Source organism: Balaenoptera borealis, assembly GCF_965194805.1.
Source record: "Balaenoptera borealis genome assembly, chromosome: 4".
In the NCBI taxonomy this organism is placed as follows: Eukaryota; Metazoa; Chordata; class Mammalia; order Artiodactyla; family Balaenopteridae; genus Balaenoptera; species Balaenoptera borealis.
The window spans coordinates 36,195,723-36,222,317 of NC_138861.1; the positions used below are offsets into that span (position 1 = coordinate 36,195,723).

The 26,595-nt window shown below is 42.7% G+C and overlaps 1 protein-coding gene and 1 long non-coding RNA gene across 4 annotated transcripts in view; one reads left to right on the forward strand and one right to left on the reverse strand.

Moving 5' to 3' along the window:
- LOC309627263 overlaps window positions 1-8,419 on the reverse strand; it is a 55,032-nt gene extending 46,613 nt beyond the window's left edge. The window contains exon 1 of the long non-coding RNA XR_014243640.1: window positions 7,010-8,419. This is a non-coding gene — a long non-coding RNA (uncharacterized lncRNA). The remainder of the gene's footprint in view (window positions 1-7,009) is intronic.
- Window positions 5-21,463, forward strand: MMAA (metabolism of cobalamin associated A). Of its 3 annotated transcripts, none has more exons than XM_082389022.1 (7): window positions 5-30; window positions 8,427-8,927; window positions 11,510-11,632; window positions 14,424-14,594; window positions 17,408-17,493; window positions 19,743-19,892; window positions 20,924-21,463. In XM_082389022.1, exons 2-7 carry the CDS (start codon window positions 8,486-8,488, stop codon window positions 21,209-21,211), a joined length of 1,260 nt encoding a protein of 419 aa, XP_082245148.1. In that variant the 5' UTR covers window positions 5-30; window positions 8,427-8,485; the 3' UTR covers window positions 21,212-21,463. The 3 variants fall into 3 exon arrangements, with proteins under 3 accessions (XP_082245148.1, XP_082245147.1, XP_082245149.1); XM_082389021.1 differs by lacking the exon at window positions 5-30 and adding an exon at window positions 45-235; XM_082389023.1 differs by lacking the exons at window positions 5-30; window positions 8,427-8,927 and adding an exon at window positions 50-235 and having other exon boundaries at window positions 20,924-21,279.
- The last annotated feature ends 5,132 nt before the right edge of the window (window positions 21,464-26,595 follow it).

Below are 26,595 nucleotides of genomic sequence, written 5' to 3' on the forward strand. Positions count from 1 at the left end.
GCGGGGCTCTACTTCCGTGGTCGCGGGTGGGTGAGTAGGGGTTGGGGGTTGCGCGCGGCGTCCGGAGTCCGGCGGGGTTCCCGCCTCGGGCCGCCGGGGAGCCCACGTCGGCGTCGGGGGCGCCCCCTGGAGGATCTGGGGAGGGGGAAGGAAGAAGAGACTATTATTGAGTTGGATGATGTCGGGGGTGCGGGAAGTGTGTGGACAAGCAGGCGTCGGCAAAATGGGTTCAGAGGTTGGTTTTCTCCCTAGAAAGGAAATTCTCTTTAAACAGCGTTTTAAAATTTTCATCATTTTGGACAGGCTTGTGAGTTTACCGTTGTGCCACAGTAAGGCAGTTTTGGTAAGGTGGCTGGTCCCTTGCCGCTGCCAAACCTGGCGAATGGTTAACCAGAGGATGGGTCGGAAAAAGGCACAATAGTCCAGGTTAGCTACTACCAAAGAGGGAAATTAAAACTCATCTTTTATGGAATAAAATCTAGGATATAAAAATAGGGTTCAAACTGAAAGTCACAAACAGCATCTAGGTTCTGTCAAATACTGTGTCGGGCGCGGACTAGGTCTCTTCCAGCAGACATACTGTATTCAGATAATTTGTTTTTATCATTAGAAAATGAAAGACAATCTAAGCCAGAATGGCCTGAAAAAATTTAATTATCTTGAGAGTTGTGCCTTAATACATATACTTTGGGAAACAAACACTACTGTAGCTTTTCCAAGTTGGTAGAAGACCAAAAGTTTCCCGAAAGGCTGTGCAGATTGCTAATCATTTTGGGGTCTACAATGTCCAGAATGTTCTTTTATGTAGTAAAAACTTCATATTGTTTTGTGTGCAAGGTAATAAGAACCAGACTGTTCAGTTCTTTTAAGGGCTGTATTCTATTAGGAGAGACAAAAGAAACGTGAAAAGTTATATAATGGTAAGAAATGTAAGTTACAGTTGGAGATATTTGAAGATATCGAAAATCCTTTATTTGGCATGGAAAGTGCTGGTGAATGCTTGAAACGAGTACCCCTCAGCTGATTGTTGCCATGTGGGAATGTGGGTCCCTCATACACAGATATGATTTTCTCCGACACAGGCCAAAAATCTATCTCTTCGTGCTCTTTCTTGATTTTTAATATTATTGGCAACCCATGCAGTTATGCACTCACACACCCTCTGGGGGCCAGGAACAGGCAGTTTGTGACATCTGCAGATTATCACCTGAGTACTCAGAAATAATTGCAGTCAAATGAGGAAGAAATTCCTGGAAACTGTGATGGGAAGGGATTTAAGAAAACTGGGGTTTAAGCTAGGTTGAAACGGAGAGGTGTCGTGGAGGTGAAGGATGTCACGAGTGAGTAAAATCTCAGTGGGGAACGTGAACAGCAGGTTTGGAAGATAATGCGTAAACTCTTCTTAGGAGAGGTCTGAGAAGACAAGTGCAGTAAATGGAGGAAAACTGGTTTGGGAGACCCTTCAGTGCCAGACTGGACTTTATCCTCCGGCACTGGTTCTCAGATTTGAGCTTACATCAGAATCACCTGGCAGGCTTGTGAGACGGCGGCAGGCTTGACCTCCACCTTCAGAGTTCCTGATTCCGAAGGTCTGGGGTGGGGCTTGAGAATTTCCCCTTCTTACCAGTTCTCAGTTGATGGAGAGGCTACTGATCTTGGGAGCACACTTTAAGAACTACTGTCCTAGGGTGTGGGAAACTATTGGAGGAATTTGAGGTGGATTAGTAAGGAGATCACATTCATGGTTCAGTATGAGTCTTGCTGTGACGTCCAAGATGGAGGTCTGGGGAAGAGAGAAAGAAGGTTCCTTAGAGTTGATTAACACCTGTCAATACCAGGCCCTCTCATGCATGCAATTTCATTTCATACTCACTTTGGCCCTGATGTGTAAGTCTTAATATTTTCATATGGAGAATAGTAGAGACTGCCCAGATCCCATAGCTAGTCTCAGAGCCCCTTAAGACTAGTTCAGATTTGAACTAGGGTAGTAGCAGTGGAAATGAATCAGAACATTGACTGGTGATGGAATTTAGAAAAATCAAGACTTCCCCAGAAGACTGAAACCTAAAAGTAGAAATTGGGAAATAGGAGTCTTAACAGAGAGTGATAAAAGGTAAAGTGGACAGAGAACTTTAGAATATTCCCTGCATGAATTCAGTATGTGTTCTGTATTACTCTTGTATAACAGCGACCTATTTAAAAGTTGCTTGTTTAAAAAGTCATTCTGTTCTACCAAAATTTCCTGAAATTATTTGAAAAGGAGAAAATAAAGCCTCCTGTGGGGGGTGATGGGAGACGGTAACCAGATTAATGGCATCTGACAGCTTATCTTCACATCAAAAGTGATTAGCATTGAGGAATAGAAACACATGGTGTAACACTGCTTCGCCTGTATGAACTGTGCTGTGCCGCAGACACTGACCTAATGTATTGATTTTGGAATTCCTGGATGCTTTTTCTTGCCAGAGTAGTTATTGAAATGGAGAATATTCATTGGATCAATTTCAAGACAAATATTCCAAGTCAGACTGGCTGCTGCCGAGCAAATTTTTAATGAAGGAAAACATCCATATACTGAAATCGGACTTTAAGAAGGAAATCCTAAAAATATATTTATACTGTGAAATCTATAAAAATGTAAGTTTTCGAACACTGGTCAACTGAGTAATCAGCATAATGGAGTTATTGACCCATACAAAACTATAGCATACATTCATTCATCTATTCTGTGAGCCATAAACTTATGCTGTGGATCCAACGATAACTCAGTCTAGGCAAGACTGACATCTTAAAAAATGGTCACACAACGATGTGATTAGCACTGTAATAGAGGGATGTGACCAGTACATGATGACAGGAGATAGAAATGATGACTGAAGGGGTATAGAAAGGAGGCCAGGGAACTGTCTATAGAGGAGGAGAGTCTTGAGTTGGTCTTGACAGCTGAGGAGGAATTTGTGAGATGATTAAGGCATTCCAATCAGAAGGAACATCATGGACAATGCCCAAGATGTATAAAAGAGTGTGGGTTTTTCTGGAACCTTTGTGCAGATCAGAATAGTTACAGCAATATGGTAAAAGTGGAGGAGGGGGATGAGTTAAGTTGGAGAAGTGGATAAGAGCACGCATAAAGAGTATGAAAGATTTATGTGATGACTGTCTTGGCTGGATTGTAAACTTCATGATGTTGGGAGCCATGTTGGACCTGTACACGAGTGTATTCCAAGGCCTTAGCAGAGTGCCTAGCATATGGTAGATTCTCAATAAATAGTTGCTGAATGAATGAACAGGTAAATCACAGAAAAAAATTTTTTTAACAGATAAGATAGAGGGAACTTTTAAAGTGTTTTAAGCAGTGGATTAATATCGTCAGATTTACATTTTATGAGGATAAGTGGTAGTATGGAAGATGGTTAATAATGACCATAGAAATGGCTATAGTAGTTTGTGCCTATTGGTAGATTGCAATCTGCATTTTAAGAAAAAAATAGAAAAGAGTATTAGAGGATATCACATGTAATAGGGTTAAATAATGTTTTATGAAACTTTTAGTTATATATATGCCTGTGTGTTGACTGATGTAAGTGTATTTCTTCCTATGGACTTTGATCAGAGTTTGAAAGTCGTTATAGTAATGCGGGCATGATGGTGGAGAGAATGGAATGGATATAAAGATATTTTGGAGGAAAACAAATGTGGAAAACTAGCACCTTAAGATGCTGCTGTCCATATGAACCCTCTTGCAGGGAAGGGGATGCACTTACCCAACCTATTTCAGTATTTTTGCTCACTTGATGTTTTTCATTATATATTAATAAGTTGACATTCTGGTTTCTTAGGAATGGCGGTGCTTTGAGGTATCTTACTGTGTGTTGTAAAGGCTGCAAAATTTCTCTTATTTTGGTAGTGCTCAGTGTAAAATTGTAGGTTGAAGCCATACTCTTAAGAGTCGTGAAAATTCATTGAAACAGTTTGATTTGATTGTTGGCCAAGTTATTAGATTTCTTTCCATAAGAAAGCAGGAAAAGCTGCTTAGTTACACGAGCAGGTGGGAAGTCCTTCTCCCTACCTGCATGACTTTGCCACTCTAGTAGACTTAGTCTGTTCTGCCTGTGACATGTAAATAAGGGCAGAAAGGTGTTCATACAAGGCAGAGTTGTATTGGCTTTTTTTTTTTTTTTTTTTTAAAGGAAGCAAGTTTTGTTTTTTTTTTAATTTATTTACTTTTTATTTATTTTTATGGCTGTGTTGGGTCTTCATTTCTGTGTGAGGGCTTTCTCTAGTTGTGGCAAGCGGGGGCCACTCTTCATCGCGGTGCGCAGGCCTCTCACTATCGCGGCCTCTCTTGTTGCGGAGCACAGGCTCCAGACGCGCAGGCTCAGTAGTTGTGGCTCACGGGCCCAGTTGCTCCGTGGCATGTGGGATCTTCCCAGACCAGGGCTCGAACCCGTGTCCCCTGCATTGGCAGGCAGATTCTCAACCACTGCGCCACCAGGGAAGCCCTGTATTGGCTTTTAAAAAATTTACGAACTCCTTTAAAATCTGGTTGATGTGGTTAAGGTGAGTTTAAGTATGTTGTGTACTTCGTTGTCAGGTGAGAATTATTCTGTGGAGCAAGAAAACATTTAAAAGTTTTAGAAATTTGGTCTGTTCTGTCACCTAATACATTATTGGGATCTCCTGCTGATGAGGTTTGCACAGAAAATGTAAACTAATTTTTCATCTTGGCCTAAGGGGGGAAAAAAGAGAGAGAAAGAAAAAGAAACAAAATGAAGATAAACAGCCTGCCATAATCATTCCATACTCAAATGTGGAGGGTTATTTGGTGTTCCCTTAATGTGGCATGACACCACTCCTCTTTTTATACGAGAATCTAGGGTTGACACCAAGATCTGGAATTAATAAAAGGGCATATTTTAAATCTAATCCGTTCTTTGCTCCACTTTGGGAGGGGCAGAGTTACTAATATCTTTTTCCCTCTTAGCCAAAGGAGCTCTCCTTTATTCTAAAACAATTTATTAAGACAAAATGCCACAGAGAGTCAAAAGACCTGGATATGAGTCCCGGCCCTGCCACTGGTTATGACTGTAGTCACCTAACTCACTCTTGGTTTCCCCTTATTAAGTGAGAATAGTAATAACTATCCAACTGTCCTCATGGAATTGTCTGGGAGAATAAAGTGAAATAAAGTATTTCAAAGTGGTTCATAAACTCTTGAGTGACGAGCAAGTGGGAAATGAAATAAGTTCAGATGAGCGTTTTTTTGAACAATTGCCATGTGCCAGGTTCCATGGCAAGCTTTGGGGACCCTAATGTGGACAAGAGGGTCTTGAATCTGGCTTCTCTTCTCCGTCCCTTAATGCCTTGCCTTGGTCCAGGTCCCCATCATCTCTTTTGGGTCTTTGCTAGGCTGGGCTGTATGTTACCAGGATCTGGTCACTCTTGACTTCTTGCCGCTGCTCCTAGTGTTATTTCCTAAGAACCAAAGTTGATTAGGTCACTGCCCTCCCTGAAGATCTCTGTTGTTTCTCCTCCACCGAGACAAAATCTACTTCCTTGGCCTCAATTTACATCCTGATCGGGCTTCATTTTTTATCACTAGTTCCATATATATATATGCCAGGTTTCTGCTTCACTGAATTACTCAGTCTTCTCTGATATGGCAGGGAAGAGACCAAGTCCCAGCTCGGCCTCTGTACAAGTATGTCCTCAGCCTAGAAGGCCTGCCTCATCCTTCTTCAGCTTTGCTTAACCTTTCAGACCCAGCCCTGACATAGACTCCTCCATGACTTGAACCCTCTCCTCCCACAGGAGAGTTAGTTTCTGTAACCTTGTCTGTTCCCACAGCACATTGTTCTTTCTTTGCACACGGTGTTTATTATTCTGTGAGCTGTTGAAGTGCTGGGATTACGTCATTTAGGGTAAGATAAGGAGGCTGTCCACCTAAGGAGGTGTAGTGGATTGAATGGTGGCCTCCAAAAAGATATGTCCACGTCCTAATCCCTGGAACTTGAGAATGTGACTTTATTTGGAAAAAGGGTCTTTGCAGATGTAATTAAGTTAAGCATCTTGAGGTGAGATCATCTTGGATTATCTGAATGGTCCCAATTCAACAACAGATGTCTGCACAGAGGAGAGACACAAAGAGTAGGCCGTGTGAAGATGGAGGCAGAGATTGGAGTGTTGCAGCCGTGAGCTGAGGAGCCCCTGGAGGGAAGAGTCCCCTTCTAGGACCTTTGGAGAGAGTGACATCCTGCTAACACATTGATTTCTGACTTCCAGCCTCCAGAACCATGAGAGGATAAATTTCTGTTGTTTTAATCCACCAAGTTTGTGGTAATTTGTTGCAGCAGCCTTAGAATACTAATACAGAAGTTTATAGTACAGTAACTGGAACATAATAAAATATCACTGTCACCACCCTCAAAGACATTATTATCGCTCTTCTTTTTGTAACCAACCTAGCCTGGGACCTGGAAGGTAGTACCTGCTCAGAAAATAGCCTTGCCTGTGCGCTTTCTAGTCTGGTGGCAGCGGTGGTGGTATGGATGAGAAAGAAGTGTATTTAGAGGTGGTATCGAAAGAGAGCTTCCAGAATAGAGCACCGCTTAATTTTTTGTTGTTGTTTTAAATGTCTTTTTGTGTGTTTATGTGAAGGGTGGTAGTGGATGTTTTTAAATTGTTTTTTAGAAACATTTTTACACATTTTAAAATAAATTGTCCTTTTAGAAAACTAATAGAAAAATGAGCAGTTATAGTTCTAACAATAAAAAAATCTTAAAATGTTTCTTCTTTTTCCTAATAAAACATTATTTAGCTAAAATTAATTTTGTGCTGACCTTGGAACACAATTTAGAGAGGGACTTGGGAGCCACAAGGTAATTTATTTCATGTGCTACAAGGTACTTGAAAACCAAAAATTTCAAATAATCATAAATGCAGACTTGGTAGGTGTTATATATCTTTTGTCTGTAAATTTTAGTTTGCCACTGGAGGCTAGGTCTATGACCTAATTTTTTTTTTTAATTTTATTTATTTATTTATTTATTTATTTATTTATGGCTGTGTTGGGTCTTCATTTCTGTGTGAGGGCTTTCTCTAGTTGTGGCAAGTGGGGGCCACCCTTCATCGTGGTGCGCGGGCCTCTCACTATCGCGGCCTCTTTTGTTGCGGAGCACAGGCTCCAGACGTGCAGGCTCAGTAGTTGTGGCTCACGGGCCTAGTTGCTCCGCGGCATGTGGGATCTTCCCAGACCAGGGCTCGAACCCGTGTCCCCTGAATTGGCAGGCAGACTCTCAACCACTGCGCCACCAGGGAAGCCCTATGCCCTAATTTTTACTAAAGTTTTATAAATTGGTGTCAGTAATAAAAGCTAATGTTTATTGAGCTCTTACTATGTGCTAGGCACTGTTCCCAGCCTTTTATATGAATTAACTCATTTTGTTCTAGCTTTCCTAGTCTCTTCTCTGTTCTCTTAACTCAAGAGGAAGCTGAGGCAGAGTGGTTAAGTAACTTGCCCAAGGACACCATAGCTTAAGTGGCAGAGACGCAGAGTGGCCCTGGCTCATACCCTCCACACTCTCCTGACTCTCAGTGGACCCTGTCAGCCTTCATTGTCTAATACAGTCTGAAGCGGAGAATATCAGTACATCTAAGTGAAGGGTCCTCATCCAATTGCATAGTGGCTCAAACTTTAGTGTGCTTACCCATGGAGATTCTGATTCCTGGGGCTGGGGATAAGCGTTTTTAATAAGCACCAAGGTGGTTCTGACCGTACCTTGAGATGCCCTGGATCAGGTTCCAGACCGTCCTCACAGTTCATTCCACACGAAGGCTTGTGGTGGTGGTTTGTGTGCTTATGTTAGGCCGTTTGTTGTGTATATCTGTGTGCCAGGTGAGTCTATTGAATACATACATGGATCTAAACTTTTGCCTGAATGCCTGCCTTACTAATCACCTTTCTTTTATGGAGATGAATAAAAGGCCAGCATCAGAGGGATTTTTTTTTAACCTTTTGAATGAGCTTCCGAATAGGGTATATTCGATCTGAGGAAATTGTTATGATGGATGTAAGGTTTGTAGACGGAAGAAAATAATCATGACATAGAAGTTCTACTCTATTGGGTTGTTTGGTTTTTTTTTTTGGTATGTTTGTTTTTTGTTTAAAAAAGAAAATTTTAATGTGCACTGGACTTCACAGCAGAGCAGTAGTTTCATGATTTGGGTTACTCTGAATATTAACTGTGGACAAGGAGGGAGTCTTTGCTCTTAAGTTTGGGAAGAAACTTTCATGCCTCTGTACAACCAAAACCCCTGATTATGTATGTGTGTTTTAGAATCTAGGGAGAACACTAAGCTTGCAGTTTTACTACTTCAGTATCTTAGTTGCGTGTTGAACTGGCAAAATATGTTTTTCTTTCTCTTAGGGAGTCACGAATTGCACTGAACCAAAAAACGTCCAGCATTTTCTTCAGTTACAGGCAAAATGAATATTCCCATGCTGCTCCAACATCCTCACCGGGACTTCCTTAAAGTCCTTTTAAGAACACTTTTCCGACGTTACCACTTCATCGTACCCTCAAGTACTCACCTCAGGTCAGGAATCCCATGTGCTCAGCCAGTCAGTGCTCTCGGACTCCATCATGCAAAGTGGATGCTGCCGTCAAATGGTTTAACGAGAACATTATGTCTACAAACAACCTTAAAGGAACAAACAGAAGGACTTTCTGATAAAGAACAAAAGCTTGTGGCTGAGCTTTATACTGGTTTAATCCAAGGGCAAAGGGCCTGCTTGGCAGAGGCCATAACTCTTATAGAATCAACTCACAACAGGAAGAAAGAGTTAGCCCAGGTGCTTCTTCAGAAAGTGTTGGTCCACCACAGAGAACAAGAAAAATTAAAAGGAAAACCACTAGCATTTCGAGTGGGTCAGTCTTTGTTTTTTTTGGTTTTTTTGTTTTGTTTTTAGTCTGTCCAGTAAATATTTTTCTAAATTCTCTCTTCTTTTAAAATAAGTCTAAATAGCTTATGATCTAATGGGGATTTTTTTGTACTTGCAGAATTTTGGAATGAATTTTGAATGCCTTTTCTTTGTAAATATTAGTCTTGTTATGTGGTGGGAAATGCAGTGGCCATTTGAACGAAGGCTCTGTATTTTAAGAGAATAAGGTGAGATTTCTCTTTTGGCAGGGATCTCGCTGTGGCTCCCAGAACAGAAACGTGCGCAGGAAGAACTGTTCACCAGTTTACTCCTTTCTCTCAGCAGAACTTCTGCTTAATAGTCTAAAGTGACTTCCCTGCTGTTGTGGTTATATCAACCATAATTATCCTTATCACATTTCAGAATTCTACTTCTTAGGTGTTTCGTTGGTTTTTTCTCTAAGCAAGTCTCACTTCTTTCAGATACTTTTTTTTTTAAATCAATTTATTTATTTATTTAGTTTTGGCTGCGTTGGGTCTTCGTTGCTGCGTGCGGGCTTCCTCTAGTTGTGGCGAGCGGGGGCTACTTTTCGTTGTGGTGCACGGGCTTCTCATCACGGTGGCTTCTCTTGTTGTGGAGCACGGGCTGTAGGCACGTGGGCTTCAGTAGTTGTGGCACGCAGGCTCAGTAGTTGTGGCACATGGGCTTAGTTGCTCCACGGCATGTGGGATCTTCCCGGACCAGGGCGCGAACCCGTGTCCCTTGCATTGGCAGGTGGATTCTTAACCACTGCACCGCCAGGGAGGTCCCTCAGATACTTGTTTATTAGAGTTTCTGGAAATGGCTTGGCTCTAAGCACAGCCAGCTTAACACCAAAATGCATTTTAAAGGAGACACCGTGTTCATTTGCTGTCTACAAATATTAGGTGTTCACTTCTTGAACAATTGACCTGTTTCTGTAATTGCAAATAAGCTTGTTATATTTTCGAAGCTGTGCATTATAGAACAACCTAGATGTGTTTGACCAGAAGGAATTAAGCAAGTTTTGGGTGGAACGAACGCTTTTCGTGATGGCAAACTAGGTGATTCCAACCAACCCTCCCACTATAAACAACTTAAAATGGTAGACAAAGTGCAGAAATTGTGTGAGGAATGAGTAAATAGACTTAAAAGTGGATTAGCATTACTTACGTCTCAGTTTATTTGCAATATGGGGCCTAAAACCTCCTAGATTTTAGGGTAATGGGACCTAATGCTTTAAAGATAATTTCAAAAAGAGCTCACCAACTGCTGTGTGTAGGAGTCCGCATTTTCCCCACCCCTTATTCTTCTGCCCTCACTGCGGGGACTCTCTTTTTGAGAGTACTGCGCTGGGTGTTAATACTCTTTATGTATTGTGGACAAAATAGCAAATTCCCAAAGAGAAATTCCAGTTAGGACAAAGTGTTTACTTATTAGGCTGTAGAGAATCTTTGAAGAGAAAATGTCCAGAAATACCTAGAGTTAACCAGCAACTCATACATAACTAGCAACTCATAAATTTGCAGCACTATTCTGGTTCTTCCATCTGGACCTGATGAGGCCAGATAAACCTGAGTCTTTGTTGCAGTTGTTTTATCACCATGGTAAATAAAAGCAACAAATGTTTATTCAGCACCCGTTAAGACAGAGACCTGCCCTGAAAACTGTGGTGTGGGGCCAAGTATACCATACATACTTTTGAACGTAGTTACAATTAAGTGCTTATGTTTTATAGATTTTACTGAACATATAGTTATATATCTCTTGATGCCATGTGCTATTCTAAACATATTGCAAAATTAACTCATCTACTCCTCACAATAACCTGAAGAAATAGGTGCTCTTATATCCATTTTATGGCAGAATATACTCAGGTACAGAATGATTAAGTGACTTGCCCAAGATTACACAGCTCGTAAGAGGTAGAGCTAGAAACAGAACTGGCCGACTGGCTCCAGAGTTTGTGTTCTTGCCTGCCACTGTCTGCTAACTCTCCAAGTAGGGGAATTTTCTGCCTTTCTTAAGATAAAAAAAAAGTTTATTTTTCAGGATTCAGTTTATATTATTTTCTTTGAGTTATGAGTGAGATGAAAAAATTGTATTCCATAAGTAGAAAACTATTTTCTCAATCACTGGGAATTTCTGGAATAATGAGTTGTTTTTCCAGTGGGAACATAGCATGGACAGAATCGGGGTGGGTGGAATAATTACTGATCATGATGAGAGGTGGACAGTTGTTGGAGAAAGTCAGCACATTAACAACATAGGCAATGAAGTCTGCCCCAAAAGCTCTACGTTATGCTAAAAAGGCAAATCACATTTTGTAATTTTTAAAAGTGAATCTGGTGAACATATGGAACTCTGACTTCTCTCCCTCCTGTATCCCTATTACTCAGGGATGAGATAAATAGGTAGATTTTCGTTTACCGCTTTAGGAAATGTTAAACTACATTAACGATGGTTTTAATAAATTAGGAGAAGTAGAAGGTAGTGTAGTATTTCAATAGAACTCATCATGGTGCTGATTTCATTTATTTCATTAAATTGCAAAGTCTGTCTCCACCATAGGATTGTCTGGGCCTCCTGGTGCTGGGAAATCAACCTTTATAGAATATTTTGGAAAAATGCTTACTGAGAGAGGGCACAAATTATCTGTGCTGGCTGTGGACCCTTCTTCTTGTACTAGTGGTGGTGAGTATTGCTGCTGCTTCGTAAATTGCAGAGCAGGGGCTTGTGGAGTGGACCCGGCTCTCCGTTACAGTTTAGGGGGAATCTGCACAGACGGGTGTCTTCTAACCTTTCGCTGAGTTTGGTCTCAGTGAAGGAAGGGAGGTGGTGGGTGTGAGGTGGAGGCTGAGGGAGGTGTTTGGGGCATCGGGTTCTCCAGGGGAGGTTAGCTTACAGGTAACCTAGGAGTAGCCTGCGTACGTAGAGAACTAGGAGAACAGGCGCCAGAAGTTGCAGATGATCAAAAGCCAATTTCACCCCTTTGTCTATCACACCTGAGGCTCAGCCCCTTTTCCTTTTACTGTTTTTCCTGGCTCCATCAGCCCCTACTCAGTTCAGAAAATGGCTTCTTACTCATTAATTTCCTCATATTATTGTAACGTCTCAAGCTTAAAATAAATCTTCCTGCTCTATTTAACTTGTCACCTGTTTATATTACGTGTTCAGTTAAACAGAAAGCTCTTAGAGGGACCATGTGATATGCTCTGTTCCTGGCAGCACACAGTGCTCAGAAATTACTTACTGCCCTGAGGTCGTGCAGTCACTCAAAGTTTAATTTGCAGCTCATCAGAGATAAAATGAATAAGCTAAGTTCCCCAAAGGATCATTTAAGGGAAACATAAATCATACTATATAAATACTCAGGAAAGCTTTTTCTTCCCTTACCCCTCTTTATGATTGAAGCATCTCACATGACAGTTATTCATTTAACAGGTATTTCAGCGCCTATCGTAGGCGAGGCCCTGTACAAAAAAGGTACTGTGTTGTTTAATGTTGAATAAGATGCAGTTCTCTCGGACTTATGGAGCTTTATATCTCATGAGGGGAACAGACAGGTGCACACAGGCCATTACAATGTAATGTGTGTTGCGAAGGGGGAAATACAGAGTGCTTTGTGGAAGGGTTTGGTTTCTATCCTGTGGGTTTAATGCTAAAAAATAAATACGATATATTTCAGGGACTTTAGGTCAATAGAGAGGTGGACAACAATTCCTATTACCATCCATTGAGAAATTTAGCTGAGAACATTCACAGTTTTTGATTCACTATAATGAAAGGGTTAACCGTAAAGTAAAATTTATACTCGCAAAGTTCAAGATTAAATCCATGTCAGTGTATTAGCTTTTTTTATAGTCTAAGAACTTTGTGAAAGGTAAGCACTTGAACAAAGAATTTATTTATAGTGACCTTCATTTTCACACAGGTGCAAAGATTTTCCCCCCACCGTCATAATACTCTAGAATACTTGCAATAGCAAAAGAAAACAATAGTTTGAGATAAGAGTAGCGGAAATGGTGACATAAGATAACCTGATTAAAGTTACATAGCTATGTGGTTCCTAACCTTTCTCAAACCAAAAATGAAGGTCCTTTTCTCAGGTAAAAATACAAAGACTTTGAAAGAAAAAACTATGCAAGGATAAACAGGACACTGTAAGTATTCAATTTTACCTTTTCATTGTAACAGTAGATACATGTGAAAATAACATTCCATTGAAGTTTGAGAAGCCTGTAGTCAATCCTTGCTGTGCTTTGGACTCACAGGCCCCCTGCGGTGGGAGCTTGGAGACCTCCCTAAGGCTCTGCAGTCACCAGTTTTAGATTCACTGGCAAAGACAATTATATGGGAGAGTAATTTCATAAGTGTTTAGTTCGGTGTGTTGGGATCTATAGGATAATAATTTAAAGTGTAGCTTTGGCAGATTGTTGACTTACACAGAGATGATTTCACCCAGAAAATTACTTTAGAACAAAGTTTTATGTACAGTAAATAAGGTAGTTGAGCTCTGTGGTAGGTGTATGCTGGGGCATTAGAACCTATGAGAAGTCGAAACTGGAATCATCAGGGAAAAGATCATATCTTTAAGGGACTCCTCAATGTTTAGCAGCAGCTTTGGAAAAGTTAGCTCTTGAGCAGAAATTAAAATTCAGGTTAGAACAGCACTACACCTTCAAATGTTACTACGTGGCTAAAGGAAAGAAGGTAAAGGTAATTTCACTAATTCCAGGGCTTTCAGTCTTCTAGAATTTGCAGGTACTGATGTTTGCCAAAATACCGCAGTACACACGGAAACAGCAACGGTTCTATTCCACAAGCATTACGTTAATTGCCTACTGTGAACAAGCATTCAGTGCACAAAATATGTAAGACATGGTCCTATAGACAATCAACTCAGTTAAAGCAGAGTTTCTCAACCTTGGCACTAATGACATTCTTTGTTGTGGGCAGCTGTCCTGCACATGGAAGGATGCTTAACAGTATCCTTGATCTCTACATATGAGATGCCAGGAACACCCTTCCCTCCAGTTGTGACAAGTACAAATATCTCTACACATTGCTAAGTATCCTCTGGGGGAGAAAATCACTCCCAGCTGAGAACGATAAACACAGCAACGTTAAGAGGACAGTAAAGAAACCACCCCAACTGGAATGGCAGGTTGATTTGGGGATTAGTGAAGCTGAAATCGGACAGGTAAGGTAGGCTAGCATTCTGAGGGCCTCCAATGCAAGACTGAAGAATCTAGATTTGAACCTCTAGTCAGTGGGAGCCATTATAGGTTTTGAGGGGCTTAAAACGTTAAATAGATGAATTTGGCATCATTACATACATGGTGTTGGACAAAAGCTTAATAATATGAAATACAATTTGCGGTTTGGGGAGAAATGTCCTAAAGCACTTCCCCTAGGAATTGGCTGATTGATAATTGGCCCTTATAGGTGTTCCATGATTATAAAATGTAACTGTGTGTTTTAGGATCACTCTTAGGTGATAAAACCCGAATGACTGAGTTATCAAGAGATATGAATGCGTACATCAGGCCATCTCCTACTAGAGGTACTTTGGGAGGTGTGACAAGGACCACAAATGAAGCTATTCTGTTGTGCGAAGGAGCCGGATATGACATAATTCTTATTGAAACCGTGGGTGAGTGTGATTTTCTATTCTATAACAATAAAATACTATTAAAATGAATGCTGTATAAAGATGAATGACGGCTAATTTCATTTTGTTCATTCAGCAGATGCTTACTAAAGAGGTAATTAAATATAAGCTATCTCAGACTCTGTAGGAGATATGAGTATATAGGCTATAATCCTTACCCTTAAAGAAAAGAAAGGTGAGCCCTGTATCTGGATAACTGTTATACAGGGCGGTATGTTCTCAGTGCTGGAGGAGAGCTGTCAGCATTAGGCTGACCTATGGAAACACTACTTTAACATAACACCCATTTTATTTAAGCAGAGTCATATGTCTGCAGTATTCACTAAGAAGATTAGTGTAGTTGGGCACCTCATGTTTTATTTCACCTTTATATCCCTAGCACATGGTTACGCACAACGAAAATACTGAAAAGGAAACCCCAAGAACTTCACTCCCGTGGAGAGACAATTTGTTATATTACTGTGTGATCAATGTTTGTGACACAACCTGACTCAGATTTGGGGGATCAGGGAAGACTTCAGGGAGGAGGTGACAGTTGAACTCAGTTTTGTTTTTTTTTTTTTAATTTTATTTTTGCTGCATTGGGTCTTCATTGCTGCACGCGGGCTTTCTCTAGTTGCGGCGAGCGGGGGCTACTCTTCGTTGCGGTGAGCAGGCTTCTCATCGCGGTGGCTTCTCTTGTTGAGGAGCACGGTCTCTAGGTGCGCAGGCTTCAGTAGTTGTGGCACACGGGCTTAGTTGCTCCGCAGCATGTGGGATGTTCCCGGACCAGGGCTCGAACCTGTGTCCCCTGCATTGGCAGTCGGATTCTTAACCACTGTGCCACCAGGGAAGCCCCTGAACTCAGTTTTGAAGGGAGGGTTGGAGTTAAGTAAAGTATGGGCTAAAGGGCCTTGACCGAAACACACAGGAGTGAGCGAATGTGGCCCAGTCAGGGCACTGCATTTTGCGCAGGATCCTTAGAGCATGGAGCATGAAGGCAGGGAGTGAAGACATGGGCTGGAGTCCAGGAGTCCATCGTCTCAGGGCAGGTGGAGGAAAAGTTGCCTGAGTAGTGGTAGGAGAATCAAGGGGGAAGAGGACCATAAAATCACACATATTAACTGAAAGTTGTGTTTGGCTGCATGTTTCAGAGACTCAAACTATCTCTGACTCAAACAAGGAAGAGGGTGGGTTTTGTTTGTGTATTTGTTTTTTTTGTAAATAAAAGAAGCCTGGAGGCAGGCAGGCCCACAGGGCTGGGTGGTTCTACAGCGCCCCAGGGAGGGGGGGCGGTTCTCCCTGCTCTCCATTCTTAGCACTTCGTTTCCAGCCTCAAGGTTGCCCATGGATACAAGACGGCTGATGAAGCTCTAACTCACCTCCCTGTTCCAGGTAGAAGGAAGGAAGAAGGGGGAATAAGGAAGGGGGAAGGGGTCGGAAGCGATATACCTCCTGGCTGGCTTTGCCCTCTTGAAGGAACTCTCCTGGAAATGCCATCCAGTGACTTTTGCTTTCACACATTAACATCTCTGGCTGACGGGGGGTCTGGTACATGTGGTCTTTCACCTGGGACACTAATGGCCCTAGCGACCCTGGGGGAAGGAAATAGGGAAGAATGAACATTGCGTGGGCGACCAGAAGTCTCTGCCCCACCAAGGAAGGAGAGAGTTGGAGAGGAGGTGGAGTGGAGTGGGGGATGTGGGAGTCAGATTTACGCAGATTGAGGTTAATGTGACGTAGTCGCGTGAGGACAGTGGGCATAAATTGCCTTTTCCCAGACGTTTAGCTATCAAGAGAAAGAGAGAAACGCGGTGATGATGGCACGAGGTTGTAGCTATCAGGAGAAAGAAACGCGGTGATGATGGCAGGAGGTTGGGTGTTTTTGTCTTCTTATTTTCTGGTTGTGTTTTGTTTTCAGATGAGAAAGACTTGAGCCCAACTCATGGGATGTTTGAGGGACGGGAGCCTGTAGACAAGGGGAGGTTGGAGATAAAGCAGAGCCAGAGCCCAGGGGAGGTGGGAAGGAAGGAGAGGCCAGTCTTCAGCCGATGCTTCTGACCCTGGGCCTGGCGAGGAGGTAGCCGGGAGGAGTGTGTGTTGTTTCTGCTTCTCTGTGGGGTGGCGGGGGGAGGCTGAGGGCATCCTTGCCTCTGTTTGGCTGTGAAGCAGGTGCCGCGGTCATCAGTCATCGTCATGTGGGGAGATGATGGGACAGTGAGCGTCTGTAGTAGCCACTGTGGGAAACAGGAAGGAAGCTGCCCGAGGGCGTTCAGGGGCATCGCTTTTCCTGTACCAAGAGGAAGATGTAGCCGATGTTGGAGCCCATGACCCTCTGGTGGCGCCTGTCCACACAGCTGAGGGATTTCTCCAGGACACTTAATGCAGGAAAGACACGGACATAGGACTGATCCATGGGTGGGCTTTGCAGGGTGATAGAAGGATGAGAAGGCAAGGAAGCTGCCAGACTGGTCTAAGGTTAGAATCAGGCGCTCAAGCTGCTCACCCGCGAAAGGGAAGCCGAGAAAGAGCAGCGAGAGTGAGGAGAGAGCGCAGGTCTTCACGTTCTCCATGTGGTCAGAGACTGAGTTGGTGGGAACGAGGGCGGGAGAGAGGTGGGGAGGGTCACAGCTTTGCCGTCGGGTGAGGCAGTGGCATTTAACACATTGTTCAGAGGTGGTGGTTAAAGTGGGATCAGGTCGAGCGTGTGACGGTCAGTATGAGCAGATGAACTGGAGTGGAAGTGGTGGTCAGGGGAGTCGAGAAGGTCAGACTCCTGTGAATGTTTTGTATACACTCGTGATTTAAAATTTCAGGTGTGGGGCAGTCGGAGTTTGCCGTTGCTGACATGGTTGACATGTTTGTTTTACTACTGCCACCAGCAGGAGGAGATGAATTGCAGGTAATTATTTTGACTTTTTCACCCCCCAAAACACAAAGTGTACATCTCTGAAAGTACAAATTCCCAATGTTGTGGGTTTTTTGTAAATTAAGTTGATATTAGTGTAGGGAAAGAAACATCATTCATGTTGGCTAAAATACCCAGGTCAAAGGCAAACTCTCTATTTTTTTTCCCCAACTTATAGTAGTAGAACTTATGACCTTGAGCTAATGACACAACTTAGTCTTTCCACCTGTAACATGGGGGATAGCTCCAGCCAAGAGACCACTGTTACATGGGTGTTTGTGCTACAGCTGGTTGAAAAGGTCCTCATGAGATATTCCTTTGCTTTTAACTGGGATGCCACTGTCGTAGTTTATATATTGTAGAAAGGGTTCTTCCTTTCCTCCTGCAGTGCAGTCTGGCATTAACTCCCTGGAGTTAGCACAGCCTTCACAGGGTGAGGGCACCATCCTCCCAAGACTGCTTTCACTCCGGACACAGCAGCAGGCCTGGGGGTTCCCAAGCCACCCATGCCTCTGACTGGCTGCAAACATGGGGGTTCCCACTTACCCTCAGGTTCGGTAATTCACTAGTATGACTCACAGAACTCAGGAAAGCACTGCAGTACCAGTTAGAGTTTTATTATGAAGGATGCAAATCAGGACCAGCCAAATGAAGAGACACAGAGAGAGAGGTCTGGAAGGGTCCCAAACTCGAAACTTCTGTGTCCTCAGGACACATTTCCCTCTTGGCACATGCATGTGCATCACCAGCCAAGGAGCTCTCCTGAGCTTCAGTGTCTGTGGTTTTTGTTGGGGTTTTATTATGTAGGCGTGACTGACCGAATCCCTGTCCACATGATTGAGCTCAGTCTCCAGCCCCCGCCCTCCCCAGAGGAGGTCAGGCTGCTAGCGCATGGCTCAAAGGCCCAACCCTCTAATCACGTGGTTGGTTCTTCTGGTGTGGTCAGCCCCCATTCTGAGTGATCTTGCGTAAACCCAGGTATGGTCCCAGGCACCCATGGCGAATAACAAAGTCACTGCTATCACTCAGGAAACTCCGAGGATTTAGCAGTTACCTCCCAGGAACCTTGGACAAAGACCAGACAAATTCTGTTTTTTTAAAAAATTTTTATGTATTTATTTATTTATTTATTTATTTATTTATTTATTTATTTATTTTATTTTTGGCTGCGTTGGGTCTTTGTTGCTGGGCATGGGCTTTCTCCAGTTGCAGCGAGCGGGGGCTACTCTTCCTTGCTGTGCGCAGGCTTCTCATTGCAGTGGCTTCTCTTGTTGTGGAGCACGGGATCTAGAGCGCGCGGGCTTCAGTAGATGCGGCGTGTGGGCTCAGTAGTTGCGGTACTCGGGCTCTAGAGTGCAGGCTCAGTAGTTGTGGTGCACGGGCTTAGTTGTTCCGCGGCATGTGGGAGCTTCCCGGACCAGGGCTTGAACCTGTGTCCCCTGCATTAGCAGGAGGATTCTTAACCACTGCGCCACCAGGGAAGTCCCCAAATTCTATATTATACAGCACCTCCCCTTCAGTTGAAAAATTCTGCAAAACTAGTGACATCAGACTCTGGATGCTGCAGTTTAGAAACATTAACTCTTAGAACTTAACCATTGAAAGTTACGTTTTGAAATATTTGAAAAGGAATTTTAATCTTAGATAGCAAAATCTTCATTTTCCAAATAAGGTTTGGCCTTAGGATTTTTCTAGTGTTTTCACGCAACATAATTTAAATCAAGAGATTGAGGTGTTTTTAGCCATCAGGTTATTTTTTCCTCAAATGCAAATCAAAAAAAAATGCTACATACATTTAAGGAAAACTTCAAAGACTCTGTTTCTGGAAATGAACATGTTAGTGACGTGGGTGTTTTCCTTTTCAAGCACCTGAATGATGGATGGTTTTGCATCCTGCAGGGTTAGCTCCCGAGAAGTGGAATCCATCATGAGGCAGTGTGAACTCTCTCCTGCCACTCAATCATATTGTGTCTGGATGATATATTTACTCTAATTCTGAATGTATTTCAGCGTGTTAGTCTCCAAATTTGAAAGAGATATTACACATGACTTCCATGATCCCAAGAGTCAGTGCTTTTGAGTAATTTCTGTCAATAATTGTGATTCCTAGGACCCACAGCTTGGGAGGGTGCAGAGAAAAAGTTGGAGTGTATGAGTTTCAAAACCTTAGCAGTAACTGGTGTCCCATTTTTGATGGCATGAAATGTTTCAGATAAATCACTTTCTTTTCTTTTTCTCACGAGGGTATTAAAAGAGGTATAATTGAGATGGCCGATCTGGTCGCTATAACCAAATCTGATGGAGACTTGGTCGTGCCAGCTCGAAGGATACAAGCAGAGTATGTGAGCGCGCTGAAATTACTCCGCAGGCGTTCAGGAGTCTGGAGACCAAAGGTCAGCTTGCATTCTGTTCTGCAGTTTTCACCCTGAGTAGACTGTGCCCGTTAGAAGAGAGGATGTGAGTCCCAAGCTAGACATATAATCAGTCTTTGCTTGTAGGTGAGATTATAATTTTAAAAATTATGACAAAGCCACCAAGTGTGTAGTTATGATTTTAAGTATAATCCTTCAACCACTAGATGCCAAAAACTAGATGTGAGGCGATAAATTAGATTGCTTAATGCTGGCTCGAGCCATTTGGATGTGATGACAAATCCATTCTGCAAGGAACCATCCTGAAGATTATGGCGCAATTAACCACTTGATTATCTAGGTTAGAGTTTGAGTAGGAGAGAACAGGCTTTTGATGTGGTAACTTTCCTTCCCATTATGCTTGTCGGGTGATGTTTTCCATAAGGAAAAAAAAACCCCATAGTAAGTGATGCAGTAATACTGATGCGGACGCTTTATCTGTAGCAGGGCCCTGTGTTATTAAAGAGTAACCTGTAATCGCTATAACGAGAACAACGATGACACGTCTTGCTGTCGGCTCCCGGCACGTTGTCTGTGCTGCGTCTGGAGCTGTCTTGTCCATGCAGATACCCGTGCTCGTAGCACCTGCTGAACCAGGCAGTTTGACGGAGGGAACGGGGCTATTCTCTCAGCTTGGTTTCATTTTCTGGCTCTCAGGCCTCAGGGAAACCTACGTAGCGTTGCCCTTCTCATCCGAGTGACCATTTCCCAGTTCATCCCTTTGGTCTCTGAAGACCATTCGAGCAATCCCCAGTCAAAATAAACCTCTGAGCTAAAAAATATGACCTTGAATCCGTGTCTTATTTCTGCTTCGCACTTAGTAACCGTAGTAAGTTACCTTAGCATATTTCTCAGTATGTCTACTTTGACACGATGATAAAATGTCTCATTTTTGTCGCCTCCCTATTGCCATGCCATAGACTGTAAGACTTAATTGGCAAATGCCAGAGTCCCCATGACAATGTTTTCTATCGTTTTAAGTAATATAGTTCTGGTTCTTCCCTTTTCAACAGGTAATTCGTATTTCTGCCAGAAGTGGAGAGGGGATCACTGAAATGTGGGACACAATGAAAGAATTCCAGGATGTGATGCTTGCCAGTGGGGAGCTGACTGCCAAGCGACAGAAGCAGCAGAGAGTTTGGATGTGGAACCTCATTCAGGAAAATGTGGTAGAACATTTCAGGACCCACCCCACAGTCCGGAAACGGATTCCTCTCCTGGAAGAAAGCGTTCTCAGTGGGGCCCTGTCCCCAGGCCTAGCGGCAGACCTGTTGTTGAAAGCTTTTAAAAGCAGAGACTAATGAAGTGCATCCTATCCAATAACTTTATATATCTTTTCATATACATAAAGTTATTGGGTAGGATGCACTTCATTTTAATAAAGTATTTTAATATTAAAAGTCACTCGCGGGCTTCCCTGGTGGCGCAGTGGTTGAGAATCTGCCTGCCAATGCAGGGGACACGGGTTCGAGCCCTGGTCTGGGAAGATCCCACATGCCGCGGAGCAGCTGGGCCCGTGAGCCACAACTACTGAGCCTGCGCGTCTGGAGCCTGTGTTCCGCAACAAGAGAGGCCACGATAGTGAAAGGCCCGCGCACCGCGATGAAGAGTGGCCCCCACTTGCCACAACCAGAGAGGGCCCTTGCAGAGAAACGAAGACCCAGCACAGCCATAAATTAATTAATTAATTAATTAAAAAAAACAACTCAATAAAAAAAAAAAAAAAAAAGTCACTCGCGTGCTTATATTTTCAGTAGTTCTCTTGTGGTGCCCTCGGCCTCCTTATCTGTGAACTGCGCTTGGAAAGTGGAAGAGCGTTAGATACGGATGGCAGAGGTCAGGCAGTCGGCAGCATTTGTAAGGTAACTGCTGTACGTTACTAAGCTCCATTGCTTTCTGTTCTTATACGTGGTGGACTGTAGGATGGTGTCTTCTCGTCAGTCACGAGCAGAGAAAGCTGAGGAGGACAGAAAAAGACCATGTACCTTAAAATGCTTTCTTTGATTCTCTATTCTCTGAGTTTCCAGAGAAAATGTAAGCAAGAGTGACCACATTTTTGAAGTCTTACTTGAGGCTAGAATAATACACAGTGGGTTTCTAAGAGCTGAAAATAGTGATCGACATTTAGTATGCCAGACTACCTAGGAATTCCTGAAATGGCCGTGTCCACGAGTAACAAAACAGTTGGAATGTGTAGGGATGTGAACACAGTTTTACAGTCTGTCGCCTAGACTTGCGGACTCCCCATGGTAGGTAGGAGAGCCCAAAGGGAACTGGGGAAATCAGCCACAAATAATGTGGGTTGTAATCAAAGGTGTTTGCTTCTCTTCCTTCTTGGCCATTTGACTTCATATTAGCATCTTAAAAATCTACTTTATTTATTTATTTATTTTTTTAATATTTATTTATTTTTGGCTGTGTTGGGTCTTCGTTTCTGTGCAAGGGCTTTCTCTAGTTGCAGTAAGTGGGGGCCATTTTTCATCGCGGTGCACGGGCCTCTTCACTATCGCGGCCTCTCTTGTTGCGGAGCACAGGCTCCAGACGCGCAGGCTCAGTAGTTGTGGCTCACGGGCCTAGTTGCTCCACGGCATGTGGGATCCTCCCAGACCAGGGCTCGAACCCTTGTCCCCTGCATTGGCAGGCAGATCCCCAACCACTGCGCCAACAAGGAAGCCCCTACTTTATTCTTGATGGTGAGGAACAAGTTTTGTCCTCTGGAGGAAGCATGGCACAGCGATTAAGGGCTTGGGTTCTGGCGTTGGGACTGGTGGGTTTAAACTTTAAACCCAGGTCGATTACTTATTGGCTGAGTTTGGACAAATAACCTACCTTTCTTAGTTTGAGTTTCCTCCCTGGTAAAATGGAATTGACATATTAACTTTATAGGGTTGGTGAGGATAAATGAGATAACTCAGGAGAATCGTTTTGCTGCCATGATGGTACATGGGAAATACTCAGATTCCTCTTGCCATGATTATTATTATGTTAAAGTTATGAGTATGTGAAGCTGTACAGACCTTATAAAAGGTTCAGTTTTCTCCCATGATCTTATTACTACCATCATGCTCTTGTGATATTTTATGATAGTCTTTAAAGCACCCATTCTAGTTAATTCTTTGAATATATTTTACACTATTTGATGGTAGTTATAACTGTGTACATTTGAATAAAATTATTTCTAACCATAAGATTTCTCCATTGCACAAAATGTCATTCTAGAACTTCCAAACATATTCTATTCTGAGAATATTTGACACAGTATGCCAGCTTTCATTGTGACTTACCCTCCTATCTAGAATCGAATTTCTTGATTATTATTTTAGCAAACATTCCTTTGCGTCTTTTTTTAAAGGTTTGTGTTATTGGCATACCTACCTCATATTTGAGGATTAGGAGAGACTTGGAAAGGTCATCCAGTCAATTCATCTAATTTCAAAAAGGACCACTATTAAGCCACCCTATCAGATGAAAAACTGTTTTTAGAATCAGAGAAGGAATTCCATAATTTCCCTTAGTAAGCCGTTACAGGGAATGACAAACCTGTCATTTGTGGTACAATGGAAGCTGCAGTGGGGCACACGCACACTGTATTACAAACAAGGCAGAGAAAGGGTGGCATTTGTTAGCCCTAAATTTTTCTATGCATTTCATCTCAGTTTGAACTGCTTTTAAGTGTTATAAATATAGTCATAAAAAGCATTAGAAAACCTCCCTTGTGTTTCTTATGTTGTTGTTGTACCATTGGCTATGATATAGAGACCAATTTCCAAGGTATTATTTACCTTTATTTCTGTTATTTGCTACACTGGAAGCTGTATAATATAGTAAAATATTTGTGGCCTTAAAAAAAAAATTAATGCTCCCTTTTATTAAGCTCAAAAATGCCATCGCTCCTTCCCACCTGTAATTCTACCGTGCTGGACCCCTGACCTGGTCAAAAGCACAGGTGTAGATGTCCGCAGAGTCAAATCTCAGCTCTGTCACTAACCAGCCATATGATTGGGGGGCAGGTTATTTCTCCTCTGTATGCACCAGTTTCCTCATCTGTAAAATTAGGGTAAGAATAGCTGCTTTACAGAGTTGTTGAAATAATTAAATGAGATACTGTATTTAAATTGCTTGGTACTCAGTAATTGGTAGGTGTTGTTAGAAATGTTACAGTAGGCACTCTTTGTTTTACAAAACAGATTCTCGTCATTTAATTTTAGTTTGGCCAGACTACTTAATCTCCCTGTGCCTCAGGTTCCTTATTATTAAAGGGGTTGACAATGGGGTTCACCCAGAGTTCTTGAAATGACTAGGTTAGTTAATACACATAGAGTACCTGGACATAGTAAGGGCTAAATAAATATTTAACAATGGAGAGTTGCTACCTCTTAGAGTTGTTGTAAGGATTAAATGAGTTCATCTTCCTCTATCTTAAAAGGATAATTCTTTTCTGAAAATAAACCTGACTTCGCTTTTGTCAAAAGCATAATTACCATTAATTTCCGTAGGTGGGTAAAAACGTGCTGTGTTCCAAACTGAGCTCCAAAATTGACAGACATTTTGCTAAAACAATACCAAATTTCAATAAAATGACTGCACTTTCTTGTACAGGTACAGCCGCAGTTAACAGTAGCTATCACAGTGCAACCTAGCAGGGAATTGTCTCTTCATAATCACCAGGATGGCTGTTTACCTCTTTCCCTAAGCTCTTGTGGCTATTACCCAGTATACACTGAAGACAAAAGCTCATGAACAGGGCTTCCCTGGTGGCGCAGTGGTTAGGAATCTGCCTGCCAATGCAGGGGACACAGCTTCGAGCCCTGGGAAGATCCCACATGCCGCGAAGCAACTAAGCCCGTGAGCCACAACTACTGAGCCTGCGCGTCTGGAGCCTGTGCTCTGCAATGGGAGAGGCCGTGACAGTGAGAGGCCCGCGCACCGCGATGAAGAGTGGCCCTCACTCGCCGCAACTGGAGAAAGCCCTCGCACAGAAACGAAGACCCAACACAGCCATAAATAAATAAATAAATAAATAAATAAATTTATTTTTAAAAAAAGCTCATGAACAACATACATGTGATCCTCAATGTTTATGTAATTCAGTCTTTAATGCAGGAAAAAACCAAAACAACAGGAAGAATCAGTGACAACAATTCTAACATTGCACTCATCCAGTGGATGGCCATCATAGAAGTCACGACGCTACTGCCAAGAACTGGTAAACCGCAAGGGCTTTGAGGAGAGAAGCACCTCCTGTGGTCTATACATCCGTGCAGATGGTGGAGCTCAGCTGCTCCTGGAGCAATCCACGTGGGGCTCCACAAGCACAAATGCTTCCGGAGGCAAACTTTAGGACACTCCTCATAAAGTCCAGTTCTCCTCACCTAAGGGGTACATCTTGGGGTGCCACTGTGACTCATGTAGTGTGTTAGAAAGCTCGCTAAATGTCAGCATCGTTATTCAGGGAAGACTTGGAAAATGACGAGCAAGTCGAAATTTTCCTTGAAAAAGAAACTTCAGAATGAGACTCTAGACTATTTGGTTTTTTTTCCTTCATTGTAGTATTTTGGTTACTTGGTTACTAAATTTATGAACTTTTAAAACCCACACAACATGAATTTGTAATTCCTGCCCCATGAGGTTTATGTAAGTACACTTTTTGGTCGTTAGTGGTATGTTTGATAACAGAATATTAGAATGGCACAAAAGCTGTTATACAATATTGGATGCTTTTTTTTGATTCCAGAAAAAATTCAACTTGGTCATGTAAAATGTAGATGACGCTATTGTGAGTCAAAGTACATTAATATTTACCTGAAAATTGATGCAGAGGTACCCTGGGGGCAGATAATTTTGCTGAGCCCCCTCAGCTTCTTGACAGAACGAGGTGAGGGCACATCTAAGTCGGTAAACTGTTCTACTCTCAGCAAGTCTAAATGCTTAATCAGTTAATGTTGCTTTTAACCAACACAGAGGCAATCATGCAACCTCGTCCTCAAAGCTCTGTACCGTCCACCTGGCCAATTTGAGGTGTGGTTAGAATTCTACAAAGGGATATCTTAGGATGATATCTTAAAGCCATTTATTGGGCCCATATTTTGGTGCCAAATCTTGTTACATATAGAACCTAACTATTCAAGGATCAACACCCTCTTCTTATGAATAAAGTCACTTTTACACCCAAATTTTGCTGACTCAGGATTCCGTCACATCAGGCAGGACCACAGACCCCTCAAGTATTTTTGGAAGTTCTAGGGATTCCTCACTGATTGACCAACAAGCTCAACTCTTGGGTGCAGCTTACTCCCCACAGGCTTCTGTTGGGCTCCACTGTTTTAGCTGCCGCTGTTCCTGTAGGAGAACGCTGCCCTGCTTAGATGGTCCCAAACTGTGAAAACTCCTAAGTTGCCGAAATAGTGCTGTGTTCCCAGAGCACAGGAATCCTGCCTCTCCTCTTACAGGGGCTGGTCCATAGGGCTGGGGTCGGGACCAACTACCACAGCATCTCTCATTGAGCTCGGCTCTCCTGTCTCTTCCCCCAGCACACAAGCCCACAATCTCTGCAGAAAACTTCCCCCACACAAGCCCCCTTTTCAAAATATCTAGCAACCCCTGCAAAGATGCCTGGGTAGTTGGCAGTCTCTACTTGGCTGGCAGTATCATCTTCAGTTGAGTCGTGATCTGCCAGCTTCACATA